The following is a 25,903-nucleotide window of genomic DNA, read 5'->3' as shown; positions in this document are numbered from 1 at the left end:
CTGGGTGGTTCTGGGTGGTGTAAAAAAGCATTACATAATAGACTAATAATAAATAATGTATTTGAAGCACCTTTTTCAAAACAATGTTACAAAGTACATAAGGAAATGAAATAAACTCATAAAACAATGTAACCAATAAAGCACAAAATACAGACACAAAGAAAAAGAGTCTCAGAAGCAATAAACATACAATAAAACAATAAATGTGGCAAACACGGATATATTGTAAGACCAAGGCCGTTCAAAGTACTGCTGTTATTACTGTATCTAATCTGATCACACAATTGTTAACGTCTTATAGCTAATAGAAGCAGATAAAGGCACTGTTTTCAGCATGGAGGTGGAAAAAACATGAAATAACATTTTGTAACAGTTATATACTGTTGGTCAACTATAGAGACATACAGGGGAATCATACAACTGAGACTGGAGGATTGTTTCTTAAGTATAACATCATGTGAATGAAATGGTAAGGCTCAGAGACTCCTCAGCAGATTTCACTTTCATGTTTCTCAGGTTATGCCTGTGTGACACTGCACCTTCTGTCAGTCCTGCCATAAATACCACCTTTGAGCATCTAACTACAGTTTATATTGACGCTGCATCACAAAGGCATCACTTCAATTGTGTGGAAATGTCTGAGTCACAAAGTTGTTGTCTGTGAGCTTCCACTTTAATAATAAATCAGATAATTTTTAAAGCAACATACAGGTGTATTTCTTTTTTATTCAGTGAAACAAGACAAGACATGTGAGACAAGACATAATGTATTACATTGGGTGGCATGACAGGATAACCACTACAGGGCAATACATGCATTGGGTACAGCGTAAGAGAGAAAGCAATAGTTTGATCCTAAGATCCTGCAATCTGTTGTCTGGGATGCTTGTGTGTGTAAGTGTAAGTGAGGCAATAGGGGGGAGAAGTTTATATATATATATACACATATAAATACATATATACATAAACATATATATACATAAACACATACATAAACACATACATACATACAGTATATCTCAAAAGTGAGTACACCCTTTAGATTTTTGCAAATATTCTGTTATATCCTTTCAGGGGATAACATTATCCTACTGAAACTTTGATATAACTTAAAGTAGTCAGTGTGCTGCTTGAATAACAGTATAGATTTATTGTCCTTTGAAAATTACTCAGTACACAGCTGTTAATGTCTAAACAGCTGGCAACAAAAGTGAGTACACCCCATAGTGAACATGTCCTAATTGTGCCCAATGATGTTGTTTTCCCGCCCTGGTGTCATGTGACTCGTTAGTGTTACAAGGATTCAGGTGTAAATGATAAGCAGGGCTGTTAAATTTGGTGTTTTGGGCACAATTCTCTCTGAATGCTGGACAACATGGCACCTCATGGCAAGGAACTCTCTGAGCAGCTGAAAAAAAGGATTATTGCGCTTCACAAAGATGGCCTTGGCTATAAGAAGATTGCCAACACCATGAAAATGAGTTGCAGCACAGTGGCTAAGATCATACAGCGGTTTTCCAGGACAGGTTCCACTCGGAACAGGCCTCGCCAGGGTCGACCAAAGAAGTTGAGTCCACGTGCTCAGCGTCATATCCAGAGGTTGGTTTCCAAATATAGATGTGCGAGTGCTTCCAGCATTGCTGCAGAGGTTGCAGAAGTGGGATGTCAGCCTGTCAGTGCCCAGACCATACGCCGCACACTGCATCAAATCGGTTTGTATGGCCGTTGCCCCAGACAGAAGCCCCTTCTGAAACCGATGCATAAGAAAGCCCGCAAACAGTTTGCTGAAGACAATGAATCCAAGAACATGAGTTACTGGAACCATGTCCTGTGGTCTGATGAGACCAAAATAAACCTGTTTGGGTCAGATGGTGTCCGGCGTGTGTGGCGGCACCCTGGTGAGGAGTACCAAGACAAATGTGTTTTGCCTACAGTCAAGCATGGTGGTGGCAGCATCATGGTCTGGGGCTGCATGAGTGCTGCCGGCACTGGGGAGCTGCATTTCATTGAGGGACACATGAATTCCAATATATACTGTGACATCCTGCAGCAGAGCATGATCCCCTCTCTTCGGAAACTGGGCCGTAGGGCAGTTTTCCAACATGATAATGACCCTAAACACACCTCCAAGATGACAACGGCCTTGCTGAAGAAGCTGAAGGTTAAGGTGATGGACTGGCCAAGTATGTCTCCAGACCTAAACCCAATTGAGCACATGTGGGGCATCCTCAAGAGGAAGGTGGAGGAGTGCAAGGTGTCCAACATCCGTGCGCTCCGTGATGTCGTCGTGGAGGAGTGGAAGAAGATTCCAGAAGCAACCTGTGCAGCTCTGGTGAATTCCATGCCCAGGAGGGTTAAAGCAGTGCTAGATAACAATGGTGGTCACACAAAATATTGACACTTTGGGCACAATTTAGACATGTTCACTATGGGGTGTACTCACTTTTGTTGCCAGCTGTTTAGACATTAACAGCTGTGTACTGAGTAATTTTCAAAGGACAATAAATCTATACTGTTATTCAAGCAGCACACTGACTACTTTAAGTTATATCAAAGTTTCAGTAGGATAATGTTATCCCCTGAAAGGATATAACAGAATATTTGCAAAAATCTAAAGGGTGTACTCACTTTTGAGATATACTGTACATACATACATACATACACATTACAAAAAGAAAAAAAGAGATTTCTGTTGGAGTTCTTTTACTGTAAATCCTATTCACTTCACATTACTACCAAACACTACATTCCACACACCAAATTCCAATCCTCTTTAAATTCCTAACCTTCATGAAAGCAGGGTTTGTTTGAGCGCTGTATTGGATTTCTTGACTTTGTAAAGGCACATGGTCATTGAGTGAACACACTGATGTGTGATCTACTCTAGCTATAGAGTGTATTTTGGTGTGTATATAAGCAACCAGCTGGATGTGTAAATAAGCATTTGTTTGCTAACATATGAATAAGGTGATATTAATATGACAGTTGTGTTTTCAGCTTGCTCAGCTGCCCCAAGTGGACAGAAATAACAACAACAAAAGTGACTGCAGCGTTCACTGAAGTTAAATGTGACGTGTTACTTTTCACCTCTGAGCTAACTTTTCACACCATGATGACAACAAAGTAATTTTAGTGATTAATATCATACCCATAATAATTGTTGTATTCATTTGTTTTATTACCCTGGTCCTCCCACTCAGTTTTGTGGCTAATATATATAAACATAACATGCTCACTTGACAGTAGGACACACATTGCTCTCACATTAAGTAGTTCTTGGGCTGTAAATGGCAGTAGTGGCTTTGATGTTAACGACTAACACAGTAATTTTTCCGAATGGAAGGAACTTAGCCCAGTCTGAGCATAAGTCAGTCAGGATAGCAGCAAACAGAGACACAGATCCAACATGAACCTTTTTCTGTGTTTGCAGTGCAATGCCACCTGGATGGAAGTCATTTTCAGTGTGTGTAACAAAAGGACAAAGACAAACGAGGACACTATAACAGAAATAATCTGCCCTGTTTATTACTATACAACTACGGCTGATGTCAAAGGAGGCATGTCAGTGGCAGAAACATCAGGCAACAAGAAAATAGCTTTTTACAGTCTCAGTTTAGCTCAGCTGTAAATCATTTTCTACAGTCGGACATTAAACAGTACTGTAGGCAACAGGCTGGTGAAGGGAAAAGGACAAGCAAAAGCAAAGCAGGAGGGGCAGTGAGTGAAGATATGAATGAATGGATTGAAAGAACATGTACATATAGTCTGACGCTGCTTTACGTGGAATCTGGTTGAGGTTGAAATCATTGCATATTGAATGCAATGTAATAAACTTGTCAGGCTGGGTCCTGTTCAGACACAGATGTGACTGTGCTGGTCATTAGTGTTCAGATCATTCACTATCTGCATCATCTGAATCCTCCCTGAAGCATCCTGAAACTTTACTGATTGACAATTTATATCCTTTAAATGTGTACAGCAACTGGAACAGATCAAAAGTAAATATTTAATTTTTAGTCACACTCACATAAGCGCATATTGTTTCAGACCCAGTGATCTTTAGGGAACTACTTATAAAGGCTGGAAGGTGGACATTAGTATCGACATGATCTCAGAAGTAAAAAGAATCTACAAGAAAGTTTGTCTCTAGGTTTCATAATATTTCAGTGCATGATGCTTACAAAGATTAATGGTGAAAAACTAATATTCAATGTGTCATATATATAGTTTTTGTTTTCCACAAACAGACCATTCAAAAATGGTGAAGTAATGTCCTTTAAACAGCAGGGCTCCATGAATATATTATTTACTCCGGTGATAATGCTATATGGCTGTGGCATCGTCAACCTGATCCACATGTCTCTACAGCAGAGTGGAGGGTCTCCCACACGTGTGCTGTTTTTAGTGTTTGACCATAATCCACATTACATAGATATAATAACCTTACAGTTATTACCAAACATAAGGTTTCAGACAGCTGCTCCATACAAAGCCAGACTGCATGGAAAAATAAAGTTCTGCTCAAAGTATTTTAAATAAAAATACTAAAATGTCCCTTATGACTGATATATCATATATGACATTAGATTACTAATGCATCAATGTTAGAGCAGTGTTACAGTTGTAGCTGCTGGAGGTGAGGATAGCTTCAGCTACTTAAGTCCACTGATTCCCAGATCAATCTGAGGGGTCGTAAAATGATAAATGGGAGAAAAGAAGAAAAAAGTTCTAAAATACAAATCTGACTTTTTCCCAAATTTTAGTTTTTGTGAAATAATGGACAATTTGAGCAGTTATTTAAATGAAACAATCTGAAAGGTTTATAGGGGGAAACGCCTATTGGTGGTAAACACATTTTATTGAACAGTAAAAAAGGTTGGGAACTGCTGTGTTCATCTTAAACAATGTATTTTATAAGCCTATCTCATCTTATCATCCTGTTTATTATGTCAAATCTTGATTTGAAAAGTAACTGTCAGATAAATGTATTGCTCTGATAAATAATATACTTCTAAAGAATTTGCCTCTGAAATGTAGTGGAGTAGAAGAATGTACTCAAGTAAAGTACAAATACCTCAAAATTGTACAAAAGTGCAGTACTTAAATGAATATACGTAGTTACTTAGCACTACGAAGCTTGATGAATGTCCTATTCACCTAAATACCTCTTAAGGTTGCCTGTTCCGCTGCGCATGTGCTGAAGTTTCCTTCACTAAACGTTAGCAAGAGTCAAAAGAAGAATTTCACTCTGCACAACTTCTGGTCCTGCTTTTGGAAATCAGCAAACAAAAAGATAACACCTTCAGCAGTGTCAGTCGTTGTATTGGAAAATGTGAACAGTTGTCAGCAGTGACAGAAAAAAGATGGAAAGGCACATATGAAGTTAGACGCTAATAAATTAGAATTAAACATAAAACTGATGTAGGCTAAAAGTTCTGAACCAAAATATGCCAAAAGAAATGATAACATCCAAAAGACTGGTAGCCATGAGGATGATGAGATGAACAGAATATTAATTTGGTTTTAGTTAAATACTTTATTCGAGTATCATATTTAAACGATTAAGGCATTTTATTTTTCTTGAATCAAACGAGCTGCCCTTACTCGTGCTACAGGTCTGGACCACTCATCAACGTTGTTTGTGTCTAAGAGGATTCTAAAAACCAGTAAATTGGTGACCTGCCTCGTGGTTCCCTCATGATAAAGACGCATAAACCTACAGAGACCAAGTTAAAAATACATTTGTGTGATCTTCACCAAGTTGAACATGATGCTCTCCACCAGGCTAATCGCCCAGAGCCTGACAGAACATTAAACAATAGTTAACATTTAAGGAATGTCAGGAATAACACAACATTGTTTAACAGGCAACATCTGCACTACATCCATTCATCTCCCAAATCAAACCAAGCAGTCAGATTGAGCAGCTCACGGATAGCAGCCACAGCTAACCACAGCCAACATAAAGTGGACAAATGAGATGAATGTGATAACCAACAATATTATTATGAAGGAATGAACTCAATACATGTTGGAAGCTGATAGGCTGCCACTAAACAACCTGTAATTCCACTTACCTCAGATATAGCATATTAAACAACAGCGCGTCTTTAACACCCCTGAATATGAATCACTAGCACTGACTGATGACACTGATGATCATCCCGACTGTACCAAGTGATAAAGACCACTCATATGCACCATCAACAAGTCTAATAGACATTTGGAAGGGAGGATACACTGCTGTGTAATCTAAGATGGTATTGAAGTCTTTGAAACACGGACCGAGCTACTGTACATGGAGAAACATATATTGGCAATGGCAAAAAAGACAAAGACAAAAGGCAAATTAATGGTACATACAGTAATTCATTACAGCTGTGCATCACAGAGTGATGTGAATCTGATCCCAGTGCACCCATTAGGGAATGCAGTGGAACAAACGTTTACTCTGAAATGAGGAACAATCAAAAGTCCAGAGGTTCAGGTTCCAGTGAAAGTGTGGACAGACAGTCCTGTCCAAATGACAGCAGCTGCAGTGTGGACAGCAGCAGGCTTGTGTACTCAGTCTCTGTCTCTCCACTGTCGTAGTACACAATGTCGGCCCTGCGTCCCACCACCCTCCTCACTCTACCCGGTTAGTACAGGCTCCAGGCCTGCTGATGCTGGGGGTAAAGTGATGAAGAGCTGGAGGTTGAGGCAGTGAGCTCGCTGGGGCCCAGCTGCTTTCCACACACACACATTCAGTCCAGCTTCTCCTTCTGGACCAGCTTGGGAGCATCTACAAAGTCCAGTCCATTAAAGAGGATGAGGCCGCCCGTCACCACGCTGGCTGTTCCCCAGAACAAAACATAGGCCAGAGTCTCAGTCCACGTGTCACCTGACAGGGGACAGCAGGACAGGGAAAATAGTCATTAGTGCACATATTTCTTGAGCCTGATAAGAACTCATTTTAAAAATAAATAAACCCTGAAGTTGTTATGTTTGCAGAGTGGGTATGAAAATGCCTGTTTATTGGAATGTATTGCAGTTTGTCTTACCAGCCATTAGCAGGCAGATGATACACATGGAGAATGCTACCACCATGACGATAGGCAACTAAAAAAGGAAAAGAGTCACATTAAAGACATCGGAAAGAGACAAACACATCAATCCACCTTCCCATGTCCTTCTTACCGTCAGAAACTTCCAGTCTTTGGGCTCACGTAGCGGGGTGTTCCAATCAGATTCATCCACAGCATAGTTCCCCAGGAACAGATCAATAGAGTCCTGCATTAAAACAGACAAGTGTTTCCTAGTCTTCTTTGCATTTCTTTTTGCAGTTGAGTGCATCTCTAAATGCTCTCATTCATTACTGTCTTTGTCTTCAAATTGTGTCAGCATTAAGACATGTGGTCATTATAGCTCAAGGATAATTCTCTTAAACAGTATACTGTAACGGAAGATAACCGACAGAGTAAAACACAAACACTTATCCACACCCACCTGTCTATAACCATCAGAGAAGTTGTTTTTGTAATATCGGATCATGGAGTTCCAGCCGTCCATCAGCAGCCCCCACTGAGTCCTCTTCCCTGTCCTGAAAGATCAGCATGTAGTTCAACACCAAATAAAGTTCACTAATGTCCCCAGAGGATGAATGCAAACCATTTGGTGACCCCTGACATTTCCTCTAGCATAGCCATTTCCACCATCAAACTCAAATCTAATCTTATTCACTGAGAACATTTCATGCTCCCCAGAGGATAAACCCTCTCCATTTTGGGCAGCTTTTTTTTGCATGTGAACTTAAAGGTTCAATGTGATATGCCAGAATTAAACATTAGATTTAAACAAGATTTTTAGATTGTATGCACACAATTTAGAGGTGAAATACTGCCCCCTATTTGTTTAGAGGAGGTGGTTCGGTACTATACGTTGTACTTTTAATGTTTATAATATTAATACATTTTATTTAGAGGTGCCTTTCAGGACACCCGAGGTCGCCTTACAGTGCATTTAAAAGTTAAAACGGCAACAAAAAAAGACGGAAAACAAATTAGTCAAACCGACAGATAAAACAGGCAGGACAGAGTGTGGAGTGACGGAGTGAAAGGAGGATCTGTGATAACAAGTTGGTTGTGTTTTAGAGTGAGTAGGCCAGTTTAAACAGGTGGGTTTTGAGGTGGGATTTGAAAGTCGTAATGAGTCAGACTGATGTGTGGAGGCAGAGAATTCCAGAGCCTGGGCGCGGTGCAGCTAAAAGCCCTGGCTCCCATGGTGCTGAGGCGGGAGGTGGGGACAGTCAGGAGTCCGGCTGAGGATGAGCGCAGGGAGCGGGAGGGGGTGTATTCCTGGAGGAGGTTTGAGAGATAGGTGGGGGCGAGGTTGTTGAGGGCTTTGTATGTGAGCAGAAGGTTTTTGTAATCAATCCGGTGTTGAACAGGGAGCCAGTGAAGTTGGATCGAGGATGGGGGTGATGTGGTCAGACCATTTGGTGCGGGTAATGATCCGGGCAGCCGAGTTTTGAATGAGTCTGTTGAGTAGTTTTGTAGGTAGGCCAGAGAGGATAGCATTACAGTAGTCAATCCGGGATGTGACAAATGCAATGCAATGGTTGAGATATAGACTTGCGTGTCGTCAGCGTAGCAGTGAAAATGGATGCCATGGTGACGGAGGATTGTGCCCAGGGGGAGGAGGTAAATGATGAATAGGAGTGGACCCAATACTGACCCCTGGGGGACACCCAGTGAAGTGTATCAGAAACCGTGATTATGTAAATCTGCTTAATTTGTATTTTAACACTAAAGCTTGCTTCTGTTTCAAGAGAAAATTGTTCAGGGTAAAGCTAAATGGCTGACAAGCTGCCAGTGTAGATGTGAGAAGTGGATCGCTAATGAAGCAGCCATTTAGTGTGACACCAGCATCTCCTTCCTGACACCGCTTTGGCATTAGCATGTAGTTACCATGTTTTAGCCATTTGCTGCGTGAAAACTGACCTGGTGAAGTCAGTCTTCAGGGCACCAGTACCAGCATACTGCTTGGAACAGGCATCAGCATTGTCTGCCCAGGCTGCATGTGAACAGACAGGAAGAGAAACAGATCATATTAACAACTATGACCTTAAATGGAGGCGTGCCACTGCTGTGTGAGGGTGAGCCCACCGTTCTTGTACATCTTCCCAAAGTCTGTCTGCTCTTCAATCTGCTGGCCAATGTGGAGGACTCCCATTCTCTGCAGGCACACACACACACACACACACACACACACACACACACACACACACACACTTGAGTTGAGAGGCAAGCTACTAATATGTTTGTGGGATATTACAGTCCCTTTTAATTTGCTGTTATTGTAAACTCAACACTTCCTCCATGTTCAAGATGAAATTTGGTATAATGTCCATTTCCACAGCACTGATTCAGTCACGTTATACTCACCACTCTTCTGCTCCGACTTGATTACTTAACACAAATACTGTTTCCCTCACTCATTATTTCCAATCCCTTCTACTTTGCTGGGGGGTTTTTTTATTGAATTTTTTTTATTAGAGTTAAGCTTCTTTGAATTCCTGAAAGGCCAGGCACAGTCCCTCCCTTTCCTGGTAGGCTTTTACTTGCAGGTGAATTCCAACCCACATTTAAGTGCTCATGCTGTCCATGCCCCTTGCTGTTATTTTATTATTATTCCCAGTGTTTCCCCTACCATTGTCTGCGCCCTGCCAGAAATTCAAGGTGTTTTTTTATTTTTTCTCGAATTTCAAAATAAATATTTATTTAATTCATAACTCACTTTTCACATTGACAGGTGCTCTTTTATTAAATAAACTAAACACTTATGCTATTGATCTAATTTATGTGCACGTTTCAGTCTGTACTGTCTACTTTGCACATTCATCACATTCTCTCCTTCGCTCCGTTTTACGAAGGGCGGGGCTTCACAGCTGACACACACACACACACACACACACGTGCGCACACACCTACAGAGCAAGAAAGGAGTGGGGATGTACGCGCATGCAACCCCCCGTCGCACGGTGAGCGCCCCTCCGAAGCAGTAAACCTAGGGGAAACACTGATTCCCCAGTCATTACTTGAATACTACTTTCTTCTGGAAGCTACAGTAAATATGACAACCTGATAGTTTTAACAATCACAAACAATTCAGAAATTGCAGGGAATTCATTTTAAATGTCATTTTATGATTGACCAATTTATATCCACATATATCCAAGAATATGGAGTGGAGAAATGGCTGAGTGGCTTCTAAGTTTTTTACACTTTCCCCACTGGAATGCATAATAAGTGTTGCATGTTCAGTTGTTTTTATTATTATGTCTACCTATTCTGTATTCTATTCTGTAGGAGAATCGGCTCGTACCCGTAACTGTGACTGCAGCGCGCGTTGGGCCAGCATGCTCTGGATGACATTGGTACGGTCCAGGCAGTCCATGCAGTTGCTCCGAAACGTCCCCTCCTGGTGCAACAGTACCTTCCCATCTGCCTCCACCAGGAAATATCTGAATACACACACACACACACACACACACACACACACACACACACACACACACACACACACACACACACACACACACACACACACACACACACACACACACACACACACACACACACCATTACTTCTGATGCAGAGTACATGGATATCTACCTGGTGTACTTGTATCGGCTTATGCACACTGACCCAAATTCATCCTGCATTTCAGCGACCATGTCCAATAAGATCTGCAGGCGGTGCCACCTCATCCGACTGCACTCCTTATGGAAGTCAAAGGCTATGTACCTGTAGGAAGGCAAGCCTTTACCAAAAGCATAATGACCTCAACTAAATTAGATGTGGTGTAAGTATGAGGCAGTAAACCCAGCCACATGTGCACTGCCGTCATCTTACTTGATCATGCCATTTCCTAGGTTGGTTACCATCTTGTCAAATGCCAGCTCCAGTGGCTTTTCTGAGCCTTTTTGATTGATCTGTGGAAAAAGATGACGAACAACCATAAATGGGTATTTGACATTGTGATGATATCATTTCCTTTGACTGCTTCTTTCTACTCAGGGTCATACCAGGGAACAAACAGTGTGAGATCAACTTCTAGTTGGCACATTGATTTCATAAAAATACAGCAGTACAGGTGATAGAATCAAAATGCGATAACATGTTTTCATCTTACCAAGTTCAAAATCACTTGTCTTCCATAGAGAATAATCTGTGAGTCAAAGTGTCTCTGGAATCCATCCAACTAAAGGTCAACGGACAGAAGATGACAACTGCATGACAAATGAAGACACATTGGAGGGCCTTGTTGTGTCTCATGTAATGTAACGACAGCTTACGTGGTTCACTGTTTTGCTGATCTGTGGCTTTGGCTTGTACTTGAGGTTGGGTCTTTGGGACCAGTAGAAGGGGATGGAGCCTCTTGTCTGTGAGGAAAAACACAACATCATCCTTTCATGAACTCATACCTCCATTAAAACACATACTAAACCTATTAAAGCCCCAAATTGCAGTGACTTTACAGCACAGTTGTCAGAATCATGCAGCACAATCCATGTTGTCCACATGGCGTCATGATATGACGACAAAAAGTTGACATGACATCATTTTTAAAATTGAGAATTGTTGACTTAATGTTCTTCACTGAACTCTTCCTTATGGCAGACTTCACTACCTCTCTCCTCTCGGGCTCACCTGAACAAACGAAGCCTTGGCACTGTTGTACTGCACGATCTGCTCCGTTTCCACATAGTTAGCAGGATGGCCTTCTGAATCAATGCCTACAGAAAGAAACAGTTAGACATCTAATGCAGAGGCTAGCTTCTCACTGTATAGCATAGCAGCAAGTAATATCAAAGTTCACATGAATGTATTTAAATGCTTATATTTACTGAGAATTGGCATGGAACTAATATGCAACGATGCATTTCATTTGTAATTAAATGTGTCTTTCTGTACAGACCGCATCACTCGGTTTTCCTGCCATAAATGAGCTGCAAATGTGTTTAATAGGTTTGTAAAACACAAAGAATGCGTCTGCTGTAGAACAGACTGAAGACACTTCACTTCAGGAAGAGTTCCAGTTGACGTGGAGATGCGGGCTCTGAGGAGCGGACAGTCGTGTTACCTCGGACATAGTAGCGGACACCGGCTCTGAAGCAGCTCCTCCTGGAGACAATACTCCACTCAAACACCTTCCCATTGATGCAGCTCGACTTCATGGTGATGACTAGTGAACACACGTGTTAAGAAACCGACATGGAATAGTAAGTGATCAGTGCTATATACATTCAAAAATCACATAAACAAATGTAAAGAAGCCTACTGATATAAAGTCTTAAATGTGTTATTTCTTTCTTCATCTGATAGGCACTTAATAGTTATCCTGATCAAGGACAAAAACACACTCTATTGACACTTTTTACAGTATTTAGAAGTCAAGACACTAAAAATAATAATAAAGTGAACACACCTTATATAATGCTTCACTCAGAAAACATGGTGAGATGGGCCTCACATGAAAGATCTCACACTCATTCACTAAAATAGAAATATGCATTTAAAGTGTGTCAGCCAAACAACAGGAAAGGATACAGCCATGGACCACAGGATACACAAACTTGTGTAACTGGAAGATAAGAGCAGTGTTAGGTGATGAAATGCTTTACTGTACTGTGTGAAATACAATTTCAGGTTACCTATGTACCTTGGAGATGTTGTCACAGAATCAGAGTTACACAAGCAACATTAAGCGCTCTTCCACAGCATTGTTTTCATTGTCTCACTACAGGATAGGCAGACTCATCTTTAGGAGTGACTGCTAGTCTCCTCCACCTATTACTCCAGGGGGCCACCGTCACAGTGTGAGAAACACGCATAGAAAGCCTTGCAAATGTGAGAGGTGATGAGCAACCAGCTGTCTGGAAGTAGCCAGAGCCCTGGTACAGTATACATATAGTCGTTTATGTCGTTGATAAAATAAAGATCCTCAACTTTGGTGTCCTGGGCTATAAGGCCATCATATTAGCCTAAATGGTAAATGAGTCAATTAAAGAGAAATTAATTGAATCTTCACTCAGCTCAAAAGGGATTTGGAATAACATGCTCTTCTAAGCACTTAAACATATTGTATACTTTATAATAATAATAATCACATCATTTTCTTTCTTTTTGTGCGTGTAAAGATTTTGTGTCGCGGAGAATGCCTCAGCAGGAAAAGAGACTACAGTTACAATCGATGTAAGTGTCATCCTAACTCCAGACCTTCCCTCTGTATTGCAAAGTTTAAAGAAGAGCTTTGCTTATAACAATTAGTTTAGGATAGAAATCCCTCGCAGGCAGCTGAGATCCTGTACCTTATTTGCAAGAATAGACGCGCATTCTAAATCTTAACGTCGGCTGGAGTGACTGTCTCACTGGACTGTATTGGTTTCGGTGCCACCAGGATCGGGTCATCGATCAAACGATCAAATTTGCCAATTGAGATTTAATAGAGCAGAAGGCAGAACCTCGGAGATGGTGGATCTCGACCGATTTCCGGGTCACGTGCTGGACGCATAATCAATCAACCAACTAGAAATAGCCTGAATCGACCGTAGTTAAAACAATACACGCGCACTAAAACCTAACTGAGGCTGGCCTTGGTTCGGATGACCGCAGTGGTGCTGCCTCCCTGTGCTCTACAGCCGTGCAGGTGCAGAGTCCAAGCGGCACACCGGGCCTAACGTTTCTGTGAGGGGAATAACGGCACGCCGGAGCCGGTGGGATATTTCATGTGATTCGTTGTGTCGGGTTTGTTAAAAAGCGTGAGAGGGTCCGTGTGCCGTCTATTCCCTTAGGTTGTCGGTGTGCTCATGATGTAGGCCGGTAATTCTGCTGGAGGTGGGTGATCGATTATTGTTTGATATTTGCTTTGTTTAAGGACAAATATGATCGTTAGGCGTGCTTAATGATGTACAGACTGGTCAGGATTGTACACAGAAATGTGGGCTGTCACCCTCCCTCACCGTTACACCCTGTACTGACTGAATACAGTACTGGCTGTAAATGGTTCTGAGCGGCTCAGACAGAGCTGCTTGTAGGCAGGAACACCTGTTCTGTAATCCTGCTGCAGGTGAATAGACATTAATTGTTTTACATTAGCTTGGTTACTAGAACTCAAATGTCCGTTGTAATATAGCCTACTGTAATCCTCATTGTTACACGTCCTGACTGATGCACGTTGCTGTGGTATATGCTACACACATACATGTAGTCTGTTATATATAATTCCAATTGTGTAGGTGGAGTAGTGTATAGATTTGTAGCTGGTTGCTGCTGGATACGACCATGGTATCCAGACTCCATCATTACAAGAAGACGTGCAGTTATACTTGCACACTGTATTTCATGCAAGCAATTCCAAAATGTGCAATGATGCGGCTTTGATAAGCCTTCAGAATACTCATTGAACACAAATAAAACTAAAGAAATGATTATTGATTTTAAAGAAACTTCTCCCTGTACGTCCTCTGTAATTATGAACGACATACCTTTTTTATGGGGGGTACTTGAGTATCAGTACCTGGGCACTATTATTGATAGCAAGCTGACATGGAATGCAAACACCAATGCTCGGTTTGCAAATGCTCAACGACTTCTACTTTTTAAGGAAACTGAGACACTTTAATGTGGACTAAAATTGAATGTCTTATACAGAGTCAGTTGGTTGCGCTTGTAGGAAGCATCATCCCTGACATAACACTCACTTGACCACTTTTTTTTTCGGCTCTGCAGATGAATTGTTGTCTTTTTTTTATCGCAGACATTAAGTCAAAATAAAAATTATTCTGAGAACTCCTATGTTTTGTATTAAATAACTTGAATCCTTTTTTTCAGGAACGCGCATTGAAATTTTCATTTCCACACCTGGAGAGAATACAAAGTAAAAGGGTCAAAGGCAAAAGAAAGAAGCTTCTGTAATCCATGTGCCCATTAGTGTCTGATTGGCAAGATGAGTACAGACAGACCCAAACGGAATATCATCAAAAAAAATATGTAAGTGAAATTTCTTCCCTCACCATATACACTGGCTATAAAAGTATGCACCATCTTGAATTCTTCAACACTGAATGTAATCAGGATGAAAAAAATACTATCAAAAGAAAAAATAAATGTATGCTAAAATAAAAATGCACAAAGAAACCTGTACAGATTGAGCTGAGAGGTGGGAGGTGAGATCTGGGGAGTGGGAGGTGAGAGGTGGGAGCTGAGGGGTGGGAGGTGGGAGGTGAGAGCAGCGAGGTGAGAGGTGAGAGGTGGGAGGGAGAGCAGCGAGGTGAGAGATAGGAGGTGGGAGCTGAGAGCTGGGAGGTGAGAGCAGCAAGGTGAGAGATGGGAGGTGAGAACAGCGAGGACTGAGATAGGAGATGGGAGGTGAGAGCAGCAAGGTGGGAGCTGAGAGGCGGGAGGTGAGAGCAGCAAGGTGGGAGCTGAGAGGCGGGAGGTGAGAGCAGCAAGGTGAGAGATAGAAGGTGGGAGGTGAGAGCAGCAAGGTGAGAGGTGAGAGATGGAAGGTGGGAGGAGGGAGCTGAGAGGTGAGAGATAGAAGGTGGGAGGTGGGAGCTGAGAGGTGTGAGCTGAGGTGAGAGCAGCAAGGTGGGAGCTGAGAGGTGAGAGATAGAAGGTGGGAGGAGGGAGCTGAGAGGTGGGAGCTGAGAGGTGAGAGGTAGAAGATGGGAAGTGGGAGCAGCAAGGTGGGAGCTGACAGGTGTGAGGTGGGAGGTGAGAGCAGCGAGATGGGCGGTGAGATATAGGAGCTGGGAGCTGAGAGCAGCAAGATGGGGAGGTGAGTGATAGGAGGTGAGAGCAGCAAGGTGAGAGATGGGAGGTGAGAGCAGCAAGGTGAGAGATAGGAGGTGGGAGGTGAGAGCAGCAAGGTGAGAGATAGGAGGTGGGAGCTGGGAGGTGAGAGCAGCGAGGGTAGGAGGTGGGAGCTGGGAGGTGAGAGCAGCGAGGTGAGAGATAGGAGGTGGGAGCTGAGAGCAGCGAGGGTGAGAGATGGGAGGTGAGAGTGGCAAGGTCAGAGATAGGTGGGAGGTGAGAGCAGCAAGGTGAGAGGTGGGAGCTGAAAGGCGAGAGCAGCGAGGTGAGAGATAGACGGTGGGAAGTGAGAGCAGCAAGGTGGGAGGTGAGAGCAGCAAGTTGAGAGGTGGGAGCTGAAAAGCGAGAGCAGCGAGGTGAGAGATAGACGGTGGGAAGTGAGAGCAGCAAGGTGGGAGGTGAGAGCAGCGAGGTGAAAGCAGCAAGGTGAGAGGTGGGAGCTGAAAGGCGAGAGCAGCGAGGTGAGAGATAGGTGGGAGGTTGAGAGCAGATAGGTGGGAGGTGAGAGCAGCAAGGTGGGAGGTGAGAGCAGCAAGGTGGGAGGTGAGAGCAGCAAGGTGGGAGCTGAGAGCAGCAAGGTGAGAGATAGCAGGTGGGAGGAGGGAGCTGAGAGGTGGGAGGTGGGAGCTGAGAGCAGCGAGGTGAGAGATAGAAGATGGGAGGTGGGAGCAGCAAGGTGGGAGGTGAGAGCAGCAAGGTGGGAGCTGAGAGGTAGGAGGTGAGATATAGGAGCTGAGAGCAGCAAGATGAGAGATAGGAAGTGGGAGGTGAGTGATGGGAGGTGAGAGCAGCAAGGTGAGAGATGGGAGGTGAGAGCAGCAAGGTGAGAGATAGGATGTGGGAGCTGAGAGGTGAGTGCAGCGAGGTGAGAGATGGGAAGTGAGAGCAGCGAGGTGAGAGATGGGAAGTGAGAGCAGCAAGGTGAGAGATGGGAAGTGAGAGCAGCAAGGTGAGAGATGGGAGGTGAGAGCAGCAAGGTGAGAGATAGGATGTGGGAGCTGAGAGGTGAGTGCAGCGAGGTGAGAGATGGGAAGTGAGAGCAGCAAGGTGAGAGATGGGAGGTGAGAGCAGCAAGGTGAGAGATAGGATGTGGGAGCTGAGAGGTGAGTGCAGCGAGGTGAGAGATGGGAAGTGAGAGCAGCGAGGTGAGAGATAGGAGGTGGGAGCTGAGAGGTGAGAGCAGCGAGATGGGAGGTGAGAGATAGGAGGTGAGAGCAGCGAGGTGGGAGGTGAGAGCAGCAAGGTGAGAGGTGGGAGCTGAAAGGTGAGAGATAGAAGGTGGGAGGTGAGAGCAGCAAGGTGAGAGATAGAAGATGGGAGGTGGGAGCTGAGAGCAGCAAGGTGGGAGCTGAGAGCAGCGAGGTGAGAGATAGAAGATGGGAGGTGGGAGCAGCAAGGTGGGAGCTGACAGGTGGGAGGTGAGAGCAGCAAGGTGGGAGCTGAGAGGTGAGAGCAGCGAGTTGGGAGCTGAGAGATGGGAGGTTAGGGTTAGGGTTAGCGCGGTGAGATATAGGAGCTGGGAGCTGAGAGCAGCAAGATGAGAGATAAGAGGTGAGAGCAGGGAGGTGAGAGATGGGAAGTGAGAAGTGAGAGGTGGGAGGTAGGAGGGGGATTCCGCTGCTAAGTCAAATTCAAATCAAATGTATTTAGCCCAATATCACAAACTACACATTTGTCTCAGTGGGCTTTACAGACTGTACAGCATACAACACCCTCTGTCCTTAGACCCTCGTACCGCACAAGGAAAAACTTCCTAAGTCCACTTTTATTAAGGTTAGGGTTAATAAAGCCTTTAGTTTATTTTCAGCACTCCCCAGTGAGGTTGGTATATACTTGCAGGGAGTGACAGCAAATATCAACTCTGTAGATACTGCGGTCCTGTACTTTTCTCTTTTTATTTTGAAATTGTTTATATGCGTCCTTTTCATTTTGACATTTCACTGTGGTATAATAAGTTTTAGTGTTTGCTGGAATAATTGTAATTACAGGAGACATAATCCTGTTGATGGTGTTTGTGTCTGTGACTCTGCAGGACATCAGCGACGGGATGCCGTGGTGTGAAGAACGTCTGGTCCGCAAAGTTCTTTTCCTCTCCCTCAGGGAATTCAGAGACACACACCGTGCCACACACAAACACTCACACAGACACACGCGCGCACACAAACGCACATCGAAAAGTACTCTCTTACATGCTCAGCAAAAGAGACAGACACTACCAAACACACACACACAGAAGAACACGCGCACAAGACGGAGTGTGCACACGCCACAACAAAGAGTCAAACATAGATCACCAAACACACATACACAGAAAAACACACACAGTGCACAAAATATGCACATTTCAAAACACCTACATGAAGACACCAACAAAGGGCAAAAAACTAATTTGTCTCAGGTCTCGTACACACCAAAAAATAAATGTACCCACACACTACAGAACATGCAAACACAATCAAAACTGTCTGCAGGGAAAATGACACGCAGTGTACAGCATACACACCTAGAAAATACACACACGTTCCAGAAGAATTCTGTTTCAACCAGGACACTACGCTCTCATAAAACACAAAAAACACTGTTGCTGAACTCGAAATACACAGAAACTGCAAAACACACACACGCTACTCCGCACAAACACTCAGTGAAAAACACACAGACATTGCTGAAACCTTCTGCCCCGGCCAGGATGTTGCGCTCACACACTCCCACACGCCTCAGGGGTCAGTACCAGAGACGCTCTTCTTCCCTTAGTCACAGCTGTTCATTCAGTTGTACCACAGCTACAGTTGAAGTTCCTTAAAGATAATTCCAGTTCATTGCCCAGTTTTGTCCATCAGTAATAATAGCATTGTACTCACTAAGTGAATTGTTGAGATTTGGAGTCTGACAACAGTTTATCTAAAGCTCTTTATGTGGAGGTCAAACTGAAAGTGAATGTCACTAAGAATCACTTATTGCACAGGAAAGCTGTGTGCAAACTACATTAATTAGACATGTCAACGTTGAAAGAAAGAAGTGTGTCTGTAAACTTCAGTTTGTCTGACTGCTCGTGTTCACAGCTGCAACACGTATTTGGGGCCATAGCAAATGTACTTTTTTGAAGTGTCAATATTGAAAGCTTGAATATTGGTTCCATGTTTTAGCTGTAGCTCATCTTTCCTGTCCAACTGTCACAAAGCATTTTTTAACATTGTTTGTAATAGAAAAGATCTCTAGTACATCATTTACTGTTTTTGTTACAGCTTTGATTTATATGATATTGCAGGTTTTGATGATTTCTAAACGTAGTGAAAGTGCTTCATGTCAGTAACTAAAGCTCTAACTGTTCTCTTCAGGCTCCCTGGTTAATGGCAGCATCAGCCAGTGTCAGTCCCTCCTGTCAGCCCGCTGGAGCTTGTCCTTACAGACACAACGCCCTCAACAGCGCCACCCTGACAGCATCCATTGTCACAAGGATGACCCTGCCAGCAAGAGGTCAGCTGTGTGTTTTTGTATACATGTTTGCATGTTCATACCTGTTTGCATGACTTGCCTATAAACAGAGAAAAGGTGTTCTGTGCTGCCACCTGGCAAGAAAACGCCAACGGAAATGTCTAACTGGAGAGATTCAGGAGCTTCTGTCTGTGAGGGCCGACCCTGAAATCCTCAGACAAATTCAAGGAATGGCAAGAGACTCTGTTGTTTATGAACAAATTACGCGTCGGCTCCGTGACGGCGGTATAATCGCGTCATGTCGTGCCTCCTGGCCTAAAACAGAGTATCTCCAGTAAGAGAGAACACTATCTCCTGTAGGAATGTAACAATACATGGCGAAAAATGAAGTAACTCTTTTTAAACAACAGGGGGGTGCTATCTAAGATTTGGAAATGGAGGATGCACCATCCTGTTTCAAAACGGAGGTGTGACAGCATTTTGGCCTCCCTAAATCAGAACATGAAATATCTGAGAAGATAGATTTGGGATTTGTTTAAAATTTGAATTAAGTTTTTTTTTTTAAAAATTTTATGACAAATAAAATAAAATATGCTTTCCATAGTTCATACCCTACTTCAGAAATAAAAAGGATTCTTTAATTTGATAGAAGAGAAAAAATATTTTGTAGATTTTCATCTGAGAAATAAAGTAATCTTTTCACTTTTCAGTCATAATTAGTCTTCAATCTCATTTTGTGAGAAAATATTGGGAAACAATCATATCATGAATTGTATTGAATCATGAGATGGGTGTATCGTGACATGCTTAGTCTGCTGTTGTGTGCTACATATTACATATATACATAGTTCATATGAGAAAACGTTTTGTTTACGTCTTTCACACCCACAGTGTGTTTTCATGGACTCATTATATGAGTGGGGGTTTGTAGTTTCCTTGATACTGTGGCATCCATAAACAGTGTGTGTGTGTGTGTGTGTGTGTGTGTGTGTGTGTGTGTGTGTGTGTGTGTGTGTGTGTGTGTGTGTGTGTGTGTGTGTGTGTGTGTGTGTGTGTGTGTGTGTGTGTGTGTGTGTGTGTGTGTGTGTGTGTGTGTGTGTGTGTGTGTGTGTGTGTGTGTGTGTACATATGCACATATGCAGGCTTCAGGCACAGAGGAAGTTTGCCCAGTCCCCTCCCAGCTCTCCAGGACCGCCAGTGTTGAGGACACCAGCAAGAGGTAACCACAACCTGGCCGTGGTCACCTGTCTGACGAGACGCAGTCCCAAGACTGAGGACTTCTTGTCCTTTCTCTGTCTGAGAGGTAAACTGCAAGCACACAAGCTGCCTACAGAGTCCTGAAGGGATCACATATTGTCAGTCATACCTGAAGTTAGCGTCGCCCTGATTCTGGATTATAGCAGAAAATAATTCTTACACATTTTGTTCAGAGATAATCTTCACAAATGAACACCACTTTTTGAAGCATAAATTCAATCCCAGAAGTAAAAAGCTAACATTAGGCGAAAAAGGAAGGGTCGCATAACCCACGTCACCACCATTAAACTTCCAACTTGTGATTTGATTTTGCGCCTCTCCTACAAAAACCTTTCCTCCTAGCGTGACCTGAAGTAGCTAGTGGTCATAGTTTTGTCAATAGTCAGTCTCACATCCTTTTTCAAAGACACCTGAAAAATGCTGAACACAATGCTGTAAAGGCAGACTAGTGAGTAGATGAGATTCTGTGTTCCTTGTGATTACATTTAATGTCCCTGACATCCTCTGTAGTATCATTTAGAAACCACTTTTTTTAAGACGCGTAGAAGTTTTAACTTGACTTAATTACAGACATATTGTATGTTGTAGAACAAAACATAAACATCTCTTAAATTTGTGTTAACCACACACCTTTTTTCAGACATCTAACCAAAAACCCAATCAAAAAACTTCTGTGTTTTAGGACTTAGCGTTATATACACGATGGGTAGCAGTCTGAACTGAGGTTGGTCTCAGAGTCAGTGCCAAGAGCTCAGCTCCATGTCATCATATAATGTACTACTCTGTATGCTGTTTGATTAATGCACCAATGCACTGCTGTGTTTAAATTAATCTAATATCTGTGCATAGTCAGAGATAATTTCTCAGTGTTAGTTGATATGTTTCGAAAGCTCAGTGAAAACTAGCTTTGCTAAAACCCTGGAATTGGAATGCCACAGTTCTTTGCGGTAGCTGTACTGTATCCCCTCAACAACGAATGAAGGCATTTCCTCTTTCACTTCAGGTTCATCAGCATTGCCTAGCAAGATGGCCTTCTTAGCAAGTGGACGAGCAAAGGAGCCAGCTGGCAATCAGCATCTTCCTTCCTGTCTTTCCACCAATCACAGGACTGCAGCGGAGGGGAAGAACATGAGCACATTGAGCAGAACAACAGGTACTCATCCACTGAGCTGTTAGTGTAGGAGTTTATTAACTTAAATACAGTCCCATCAGTCTTTGAGTGTGTTACAGATACAGCCAAGCTGTCATGTTGAGTCCAAATGCAGTTTAAATAAAACATCCTTTTCACTATATAAGTTATATTAACATAATTCAAATTTAAATGTTTTTCTGTTTATTACTATGAAACAGGAAAGGTTTAATGATATTTCGGGGGTTCAGACTCCCCGCCGCTGGGATTTGGAAAGCAGCTTGGAGGGGAACTTCTATGTGGCTACATCTGTATATCAGTACCTCTTTATTTGAAGAGGTGTGCATGACCATGACAGGAAATTTGTCAAAAACATTATCAGGAAGAAGTCTTTATGAAAGTTTATGATTGTTGTCATTAAATGTAATACGGTCAATTGACCCCAACCCCATTAAACTTGGCATAATGACTGAATGACAACTGTCATAAACATTCATAAAGTTGACTTGTCGAAAGTCGACCTTGTTCAAGACAGGTTTCATGACAGTCTTATGCACGACCCTTCAAATAAAGTGGTGCTGTTATATCTTTTAATAGTCTGATTGAGGCAGCTTTGAATAACAAGGCAGGTTAATTCATCCAACAAAATGTTTTAGTAATGTTTTTCTCTTTGCTTAAATAAATGTATATTTTCTATCTTTGTGCCTCTGTATCTGTGTTCCTGATCTACAGTACAGCGAGACTCTCGGTCTCTGAGAGGGAGGCCCGCAGGCTCTGCAGCGGTCAGCTCCTTCTGCCCTCTAAGCGCCCGTGCACAGAAGAGGAGGGAGAGAGAGAGGAGAGAGGAGGAACAGCAGAGGAGGAGCGAGGGGATGGGAGCTGAGAGACACCTCCTGAGACCACGCCAGCTCTCCCTGCAGGTCAGGAGGACTAACACGGTCTGATCATCCTTCCTACATGTTTCTCTGTCTAAAAGGTGTCTTCATTGCTATGTTTCTTGTTACTTCCACCAACTGTCGATTAGTAGTGCAAGACTGGCAGCAGGACTGTGTATCACAGATATACAAAATGTTATAATAACTGACCACGTCAGAAATCAAAAGTGTTGATTGGAATTCCAAATGGTCACAGTCGAAAAGTGAAAGAAATAGTTGTGTCAAAAATGAAAACAGAGAGCTTGAGAGAAGTTAAAACCGCGGCTCCTAATTTACGTCAGCAGAGCCTGAGGTGGGTGTGAATGTTTTCAGAAAGCTTCAGAAATGGTCGGACCCCCCCCCCCCCCCCCCCCTTATCAGACATCACAAAGGTGTGGGGGGCTTCTGAAGCTATTTGACCATCTGACAAGCCCTTCTGAAGAAGCCTACTGGCAGTTCAAGTCATGGACTCCTTTGAAGTCTTCAGTAATGACTCCTTTTTACTAAATGCCATTACAGAAGCTGCTGTTTCATTGGGCTCACAACTGTTTTCTGCCGATATCATTATTCCCAGGACTTAATACGAGCCAACATGGTCTTTTTCTGATACAGGTTGCCATGGTGACAAGGCTCTCTGAACAAAGAGCCTCCTGTGTCAGGTCAGTTCCCACCTTAAAGCTGAGCACCGGTGGGGGCAGCAGACGCTCCCCCAGGCCCTGCACAAGGCCTAGCAATACCTGTATACCAAGACTCCTGGAAGCCAACAACAAACACCTCTCCCAGCACAGCAAACACCAGCTGCCTCGCAATCGGCATCTTTCTCTAGACCAACGAACCGTCTTAGACTACTATGGCAACCCAAAGACCTTCAGTCGTGTCCAGAACTCAGGAAGACATTCAAGCAAGACTCCAGCTCAAATCCCATTGATGAACAGCTCAGCCATCAGTGAGAACCCTGGGGTCCTGAGGTCGTCCAGAAGAAGGAGAGGCCTTCCACCAGACACCAGCCCTACCCCTCTGAACAACAAGAACTCATCAAAGAAGTGCAGGACAGTGCAATGTAATGATGATGATGTCCCAGTGGAGAGTGACTGCCATATTGGTGAGATCCCTCAGAGGGAGGCCAGCTGTGATAAAGATTTTAGAGAGGAGTCTGTGAGTCATATTAGTGAAATCACTGGTAGTCATAAAGAAGACCTTACACAGGACAGATGTGGCCATGTTGGAGAGATGAGAGTAGAGAGGGACAGTTGTATTAGTGAAGACCTACAAGACGAGATGCATGTTGGAAAGTTAAGTTTCACCAGGGTCTCTGCTCTGGAGCCCTCTCAAGAAGGGGTCAACCTTAACAACATCATCACAAACTATGACCTCAGCCCCGTTAGGGAGGTCCTCGGCAGTCATGTGAGAGAAAAAAGGCTCCAGAGAAATCATCCCACTTCATCCACATTCTCTAAACTAATGACCAGGACTGCTGATTCCAGAGCTTCTGCTGTGAGGACTACTGTAACTAAAGCTGCTATCAACTTAGTGACTTCTACACAAACACACACTGACCCACCAGCCAGTTATTCTGCCAAGCACACTGCTAAGGGCACTAACAAACGTACTAGCAAGGACATTATCAAGTGTACTTCACCAGCCAGCACATACTCTATCCATAATTCCAAAGGTGCTGTAAAAGACTCCTCCAAGGGTACCACAGAGGACTTGACCAAGGACAGTTTACCTGTCTGTAGCTATTCTAGCACTTCCAAGGGCTCTACAAAGGGCCTCCCCCAGATCAAGTCTACTACCTCAGCCATTAAGACCAGGAGCAGCCCGAGAATCCTCCTGAAGCACTAACAAACGCCTGAGCTACGTCTGAAAACATTCACAGATTTACTATTCGATATATTGAGGTTTAGCAAAATGTTTAAATGTTTAAAACAACATTAGATACTGTTGATCATAAGCACCACATGATGATGGTTGTTGGCTGGTTGGATAGTGACGTAGTGACTATGTACTGTTCTCTACATATGTCAATGATTGTGGGATCATTTTAATTCTATATGTTTTGACTGTGAAGGCTCATGCACACCTTCGATTTCTTGTAGACGGGTTCATAGGAGGAAGGGAAGAGAGAATTCCCGCACACGCTTTTACTTGCAATGAACCTTATTTATAAATACAACATTTCGATCCTTAGATCTTCATCGGATGAGGCTTAAAATAAGGTAACGGTGATGCTTTACCTGATGAAGGTCTAAGGACAGAAATGTATTCATCAATAAAGTTCATTGCAAGTAGGACAGTGTGCAGGGAGTCCCTATTCACACAGCACACACGGCATAGTGGGAGACGCGTTGTGTAATGGAGTGTATAATAAAAGTCCCTGCTGTATCTGAAATAGTAGCCTGATATTTTTGTATTATATTATGGAAAAGCACATTCAGTCTGCTGTACCGTTTTCAGTAGTGTACCTAAAGAAAGCTGATGTGCACACAGTTACATGCTCTGGGGCCTTTCGGGAGTCAGGTTACAAAGCAGTCCTGCCATTTCATTTAAACAGGAATAATCTGTTCAGGACCGTCTACATCGATAAGGGTTTCTCACTTTAAAAACATATTAAGTCTCTTAAAACAATAGTCAAGAGCTCATATGAATAATAAGACCGGTTTTACTTGCCGTGATCATTCCTCCTGTTCAAACTGTCGATTAAAAGATTCCATTTAAGAAGTAAGTGATGAGGGACAAAATCATACCTGTCAACATTAGAATTTCAAAATAAGGGAAATGTTTTGCCGGACTCCGCCCATACTTTAACAGCTCCAACCCATGTAATGTAAATGTAAACACATAAGGGACGGGTATATACATTGAGGAAATACATGTTTATGTAAAATATGTATTACTTGTACAGACATGTTTATAAAATGTATGTATTTTATTTGATGAGTTATTATCATCAATTTATTTGATGATCGATGACTTGTGTGGCTTTTGTTTTCCCCGACGATGTCAGAGTCGGGAAACATGTCCGCTACACTGCGACTGAAATCAACGCAGAAGCTGAAGGCTACATTATTTTTAACGCAAAGCATTGAAATCATTCCCTCAGCTTTGGTCACTTGGTCTGCCTCCGACACAGTTCTTGTCACACATGAAGTCATTGACAGTGTATGTTTTGTGCCTCATATTTGTGCTTTGACGCTTTTTCTTGCTGGTGAACATCGCTTATTCCGCAGTGTGCGATGCTAATATCTGAATGGCACACTTTACAAAGAGCATGAGTTTGCCCGACTCTGCTTTTTATTAAATAAGGGAA

General features: G+C 42.9%; 2 protein-coding genes across 6 annotated transcripts in view; one reads left to right on the top strand and one right to left on the bottom strand.

The window, feature by feature from the left end:
- LOC115020811 (uncharacterized) overlaps positions 1 to 24,978 on the top strand; it is a 26,376-nt gene extending 1,398 nt beyond the window's left edge. For 2 of the 5 annotated variants that reach the window (XM_029450793.1, XM_029450794.1), the window contains exons 2-8: positions 14,875 to 15,033; positions 17,891 to 18,581; positions 19,197 to 19,335; positions 20,436 to 20,596; positions 21,554 to 21,703; positions 22,412 to 22,617; positions 23,206 to 24,978. In XM_029450793.1, the coding sequence (XP_029306653.1) occupies positions 14,962 to 15,033; positions 17,891 to 18,581; positions 19,197 to 19,335; positions 20,436 to 20,596; positions 21,554 to 21,703; positions 22,412 to 22,617; positions 23,206 to 24,438 (2,652 nt within the window). In that variant the 5' untranslated portion in view covers positions 14,875 to 14,961 and the 3' untranslated portion in view covers positions 24,439 to 24,978. Of the gene's footprint in view, positions 1 to 13,620; positions 13,879 to 14,874; positions 15,034 to 17,890; positions 18,582 to 19,196; positions 19,336 to 20,435; positions 20,597 to 21,553; positions 21,704 to 22,411; positions 22,618 to 23,205 lie in introns of those variants that run through there. The other 3 variants (XM_029450792.1, XM_029450795.1, XM_029450791.1) reach the window with 3 other exon arrangements.
- On the bottom strand, positions 5,302 to 12,802 carry LOC115021089 (phosphatidylinositide phosphatase SAC1-B-like). Its single transcript, XM_029451233.1, has 15 exons — positions 12,783 to 12,802; positions 12,592 to 12,659; positions 12,125 to 12,226; positions 11,692 to 11,777; positions 11,337 to 11,423; positions 11,174 to 11,242; positions 10,894 to 10,973; positions 10,687 to 10,785; positions 10,363 to 10,501; positions 9,144 to 9,213; positions 8,979 to 9,051; positions 7,486 to 7,579; positions 7,177 to 7,269; positions 7,041 to 7,098; positions 5,302 to 6,880 (listed from the first exon to the last, which is right to left on the bottom strand). The coding sequence occupies exons 1-15, from the start codon at positions 12,800 to 12,802 to the stop codon at positions 6,744 to 6,746; spliced, it is 1,275 nt and encodes a 424-aa protein (XP_029307093.1). The 3' UTR covers positions 5,302 to 6,743.
- Positions 24,979 to 25,903: the final 925 nt, after the last annotated feature.

This window comes from Cottoperca gobio, chromosome 16, assembly GCF_900634415.1.
Source record: "Cottoperca gobio chromosome 16, fCotGob3.1, whole genome shotgun sequence".
Lineage (NCBI taxonomy): Eukaryota > Metazoa > Chordata > Actinopteri > Perciformes > Bovichtidae > Cottoperca > Cottoperca gobio.
This window is presented reverse-complemented; position numbering and strand designations above follow the sequence as displayed.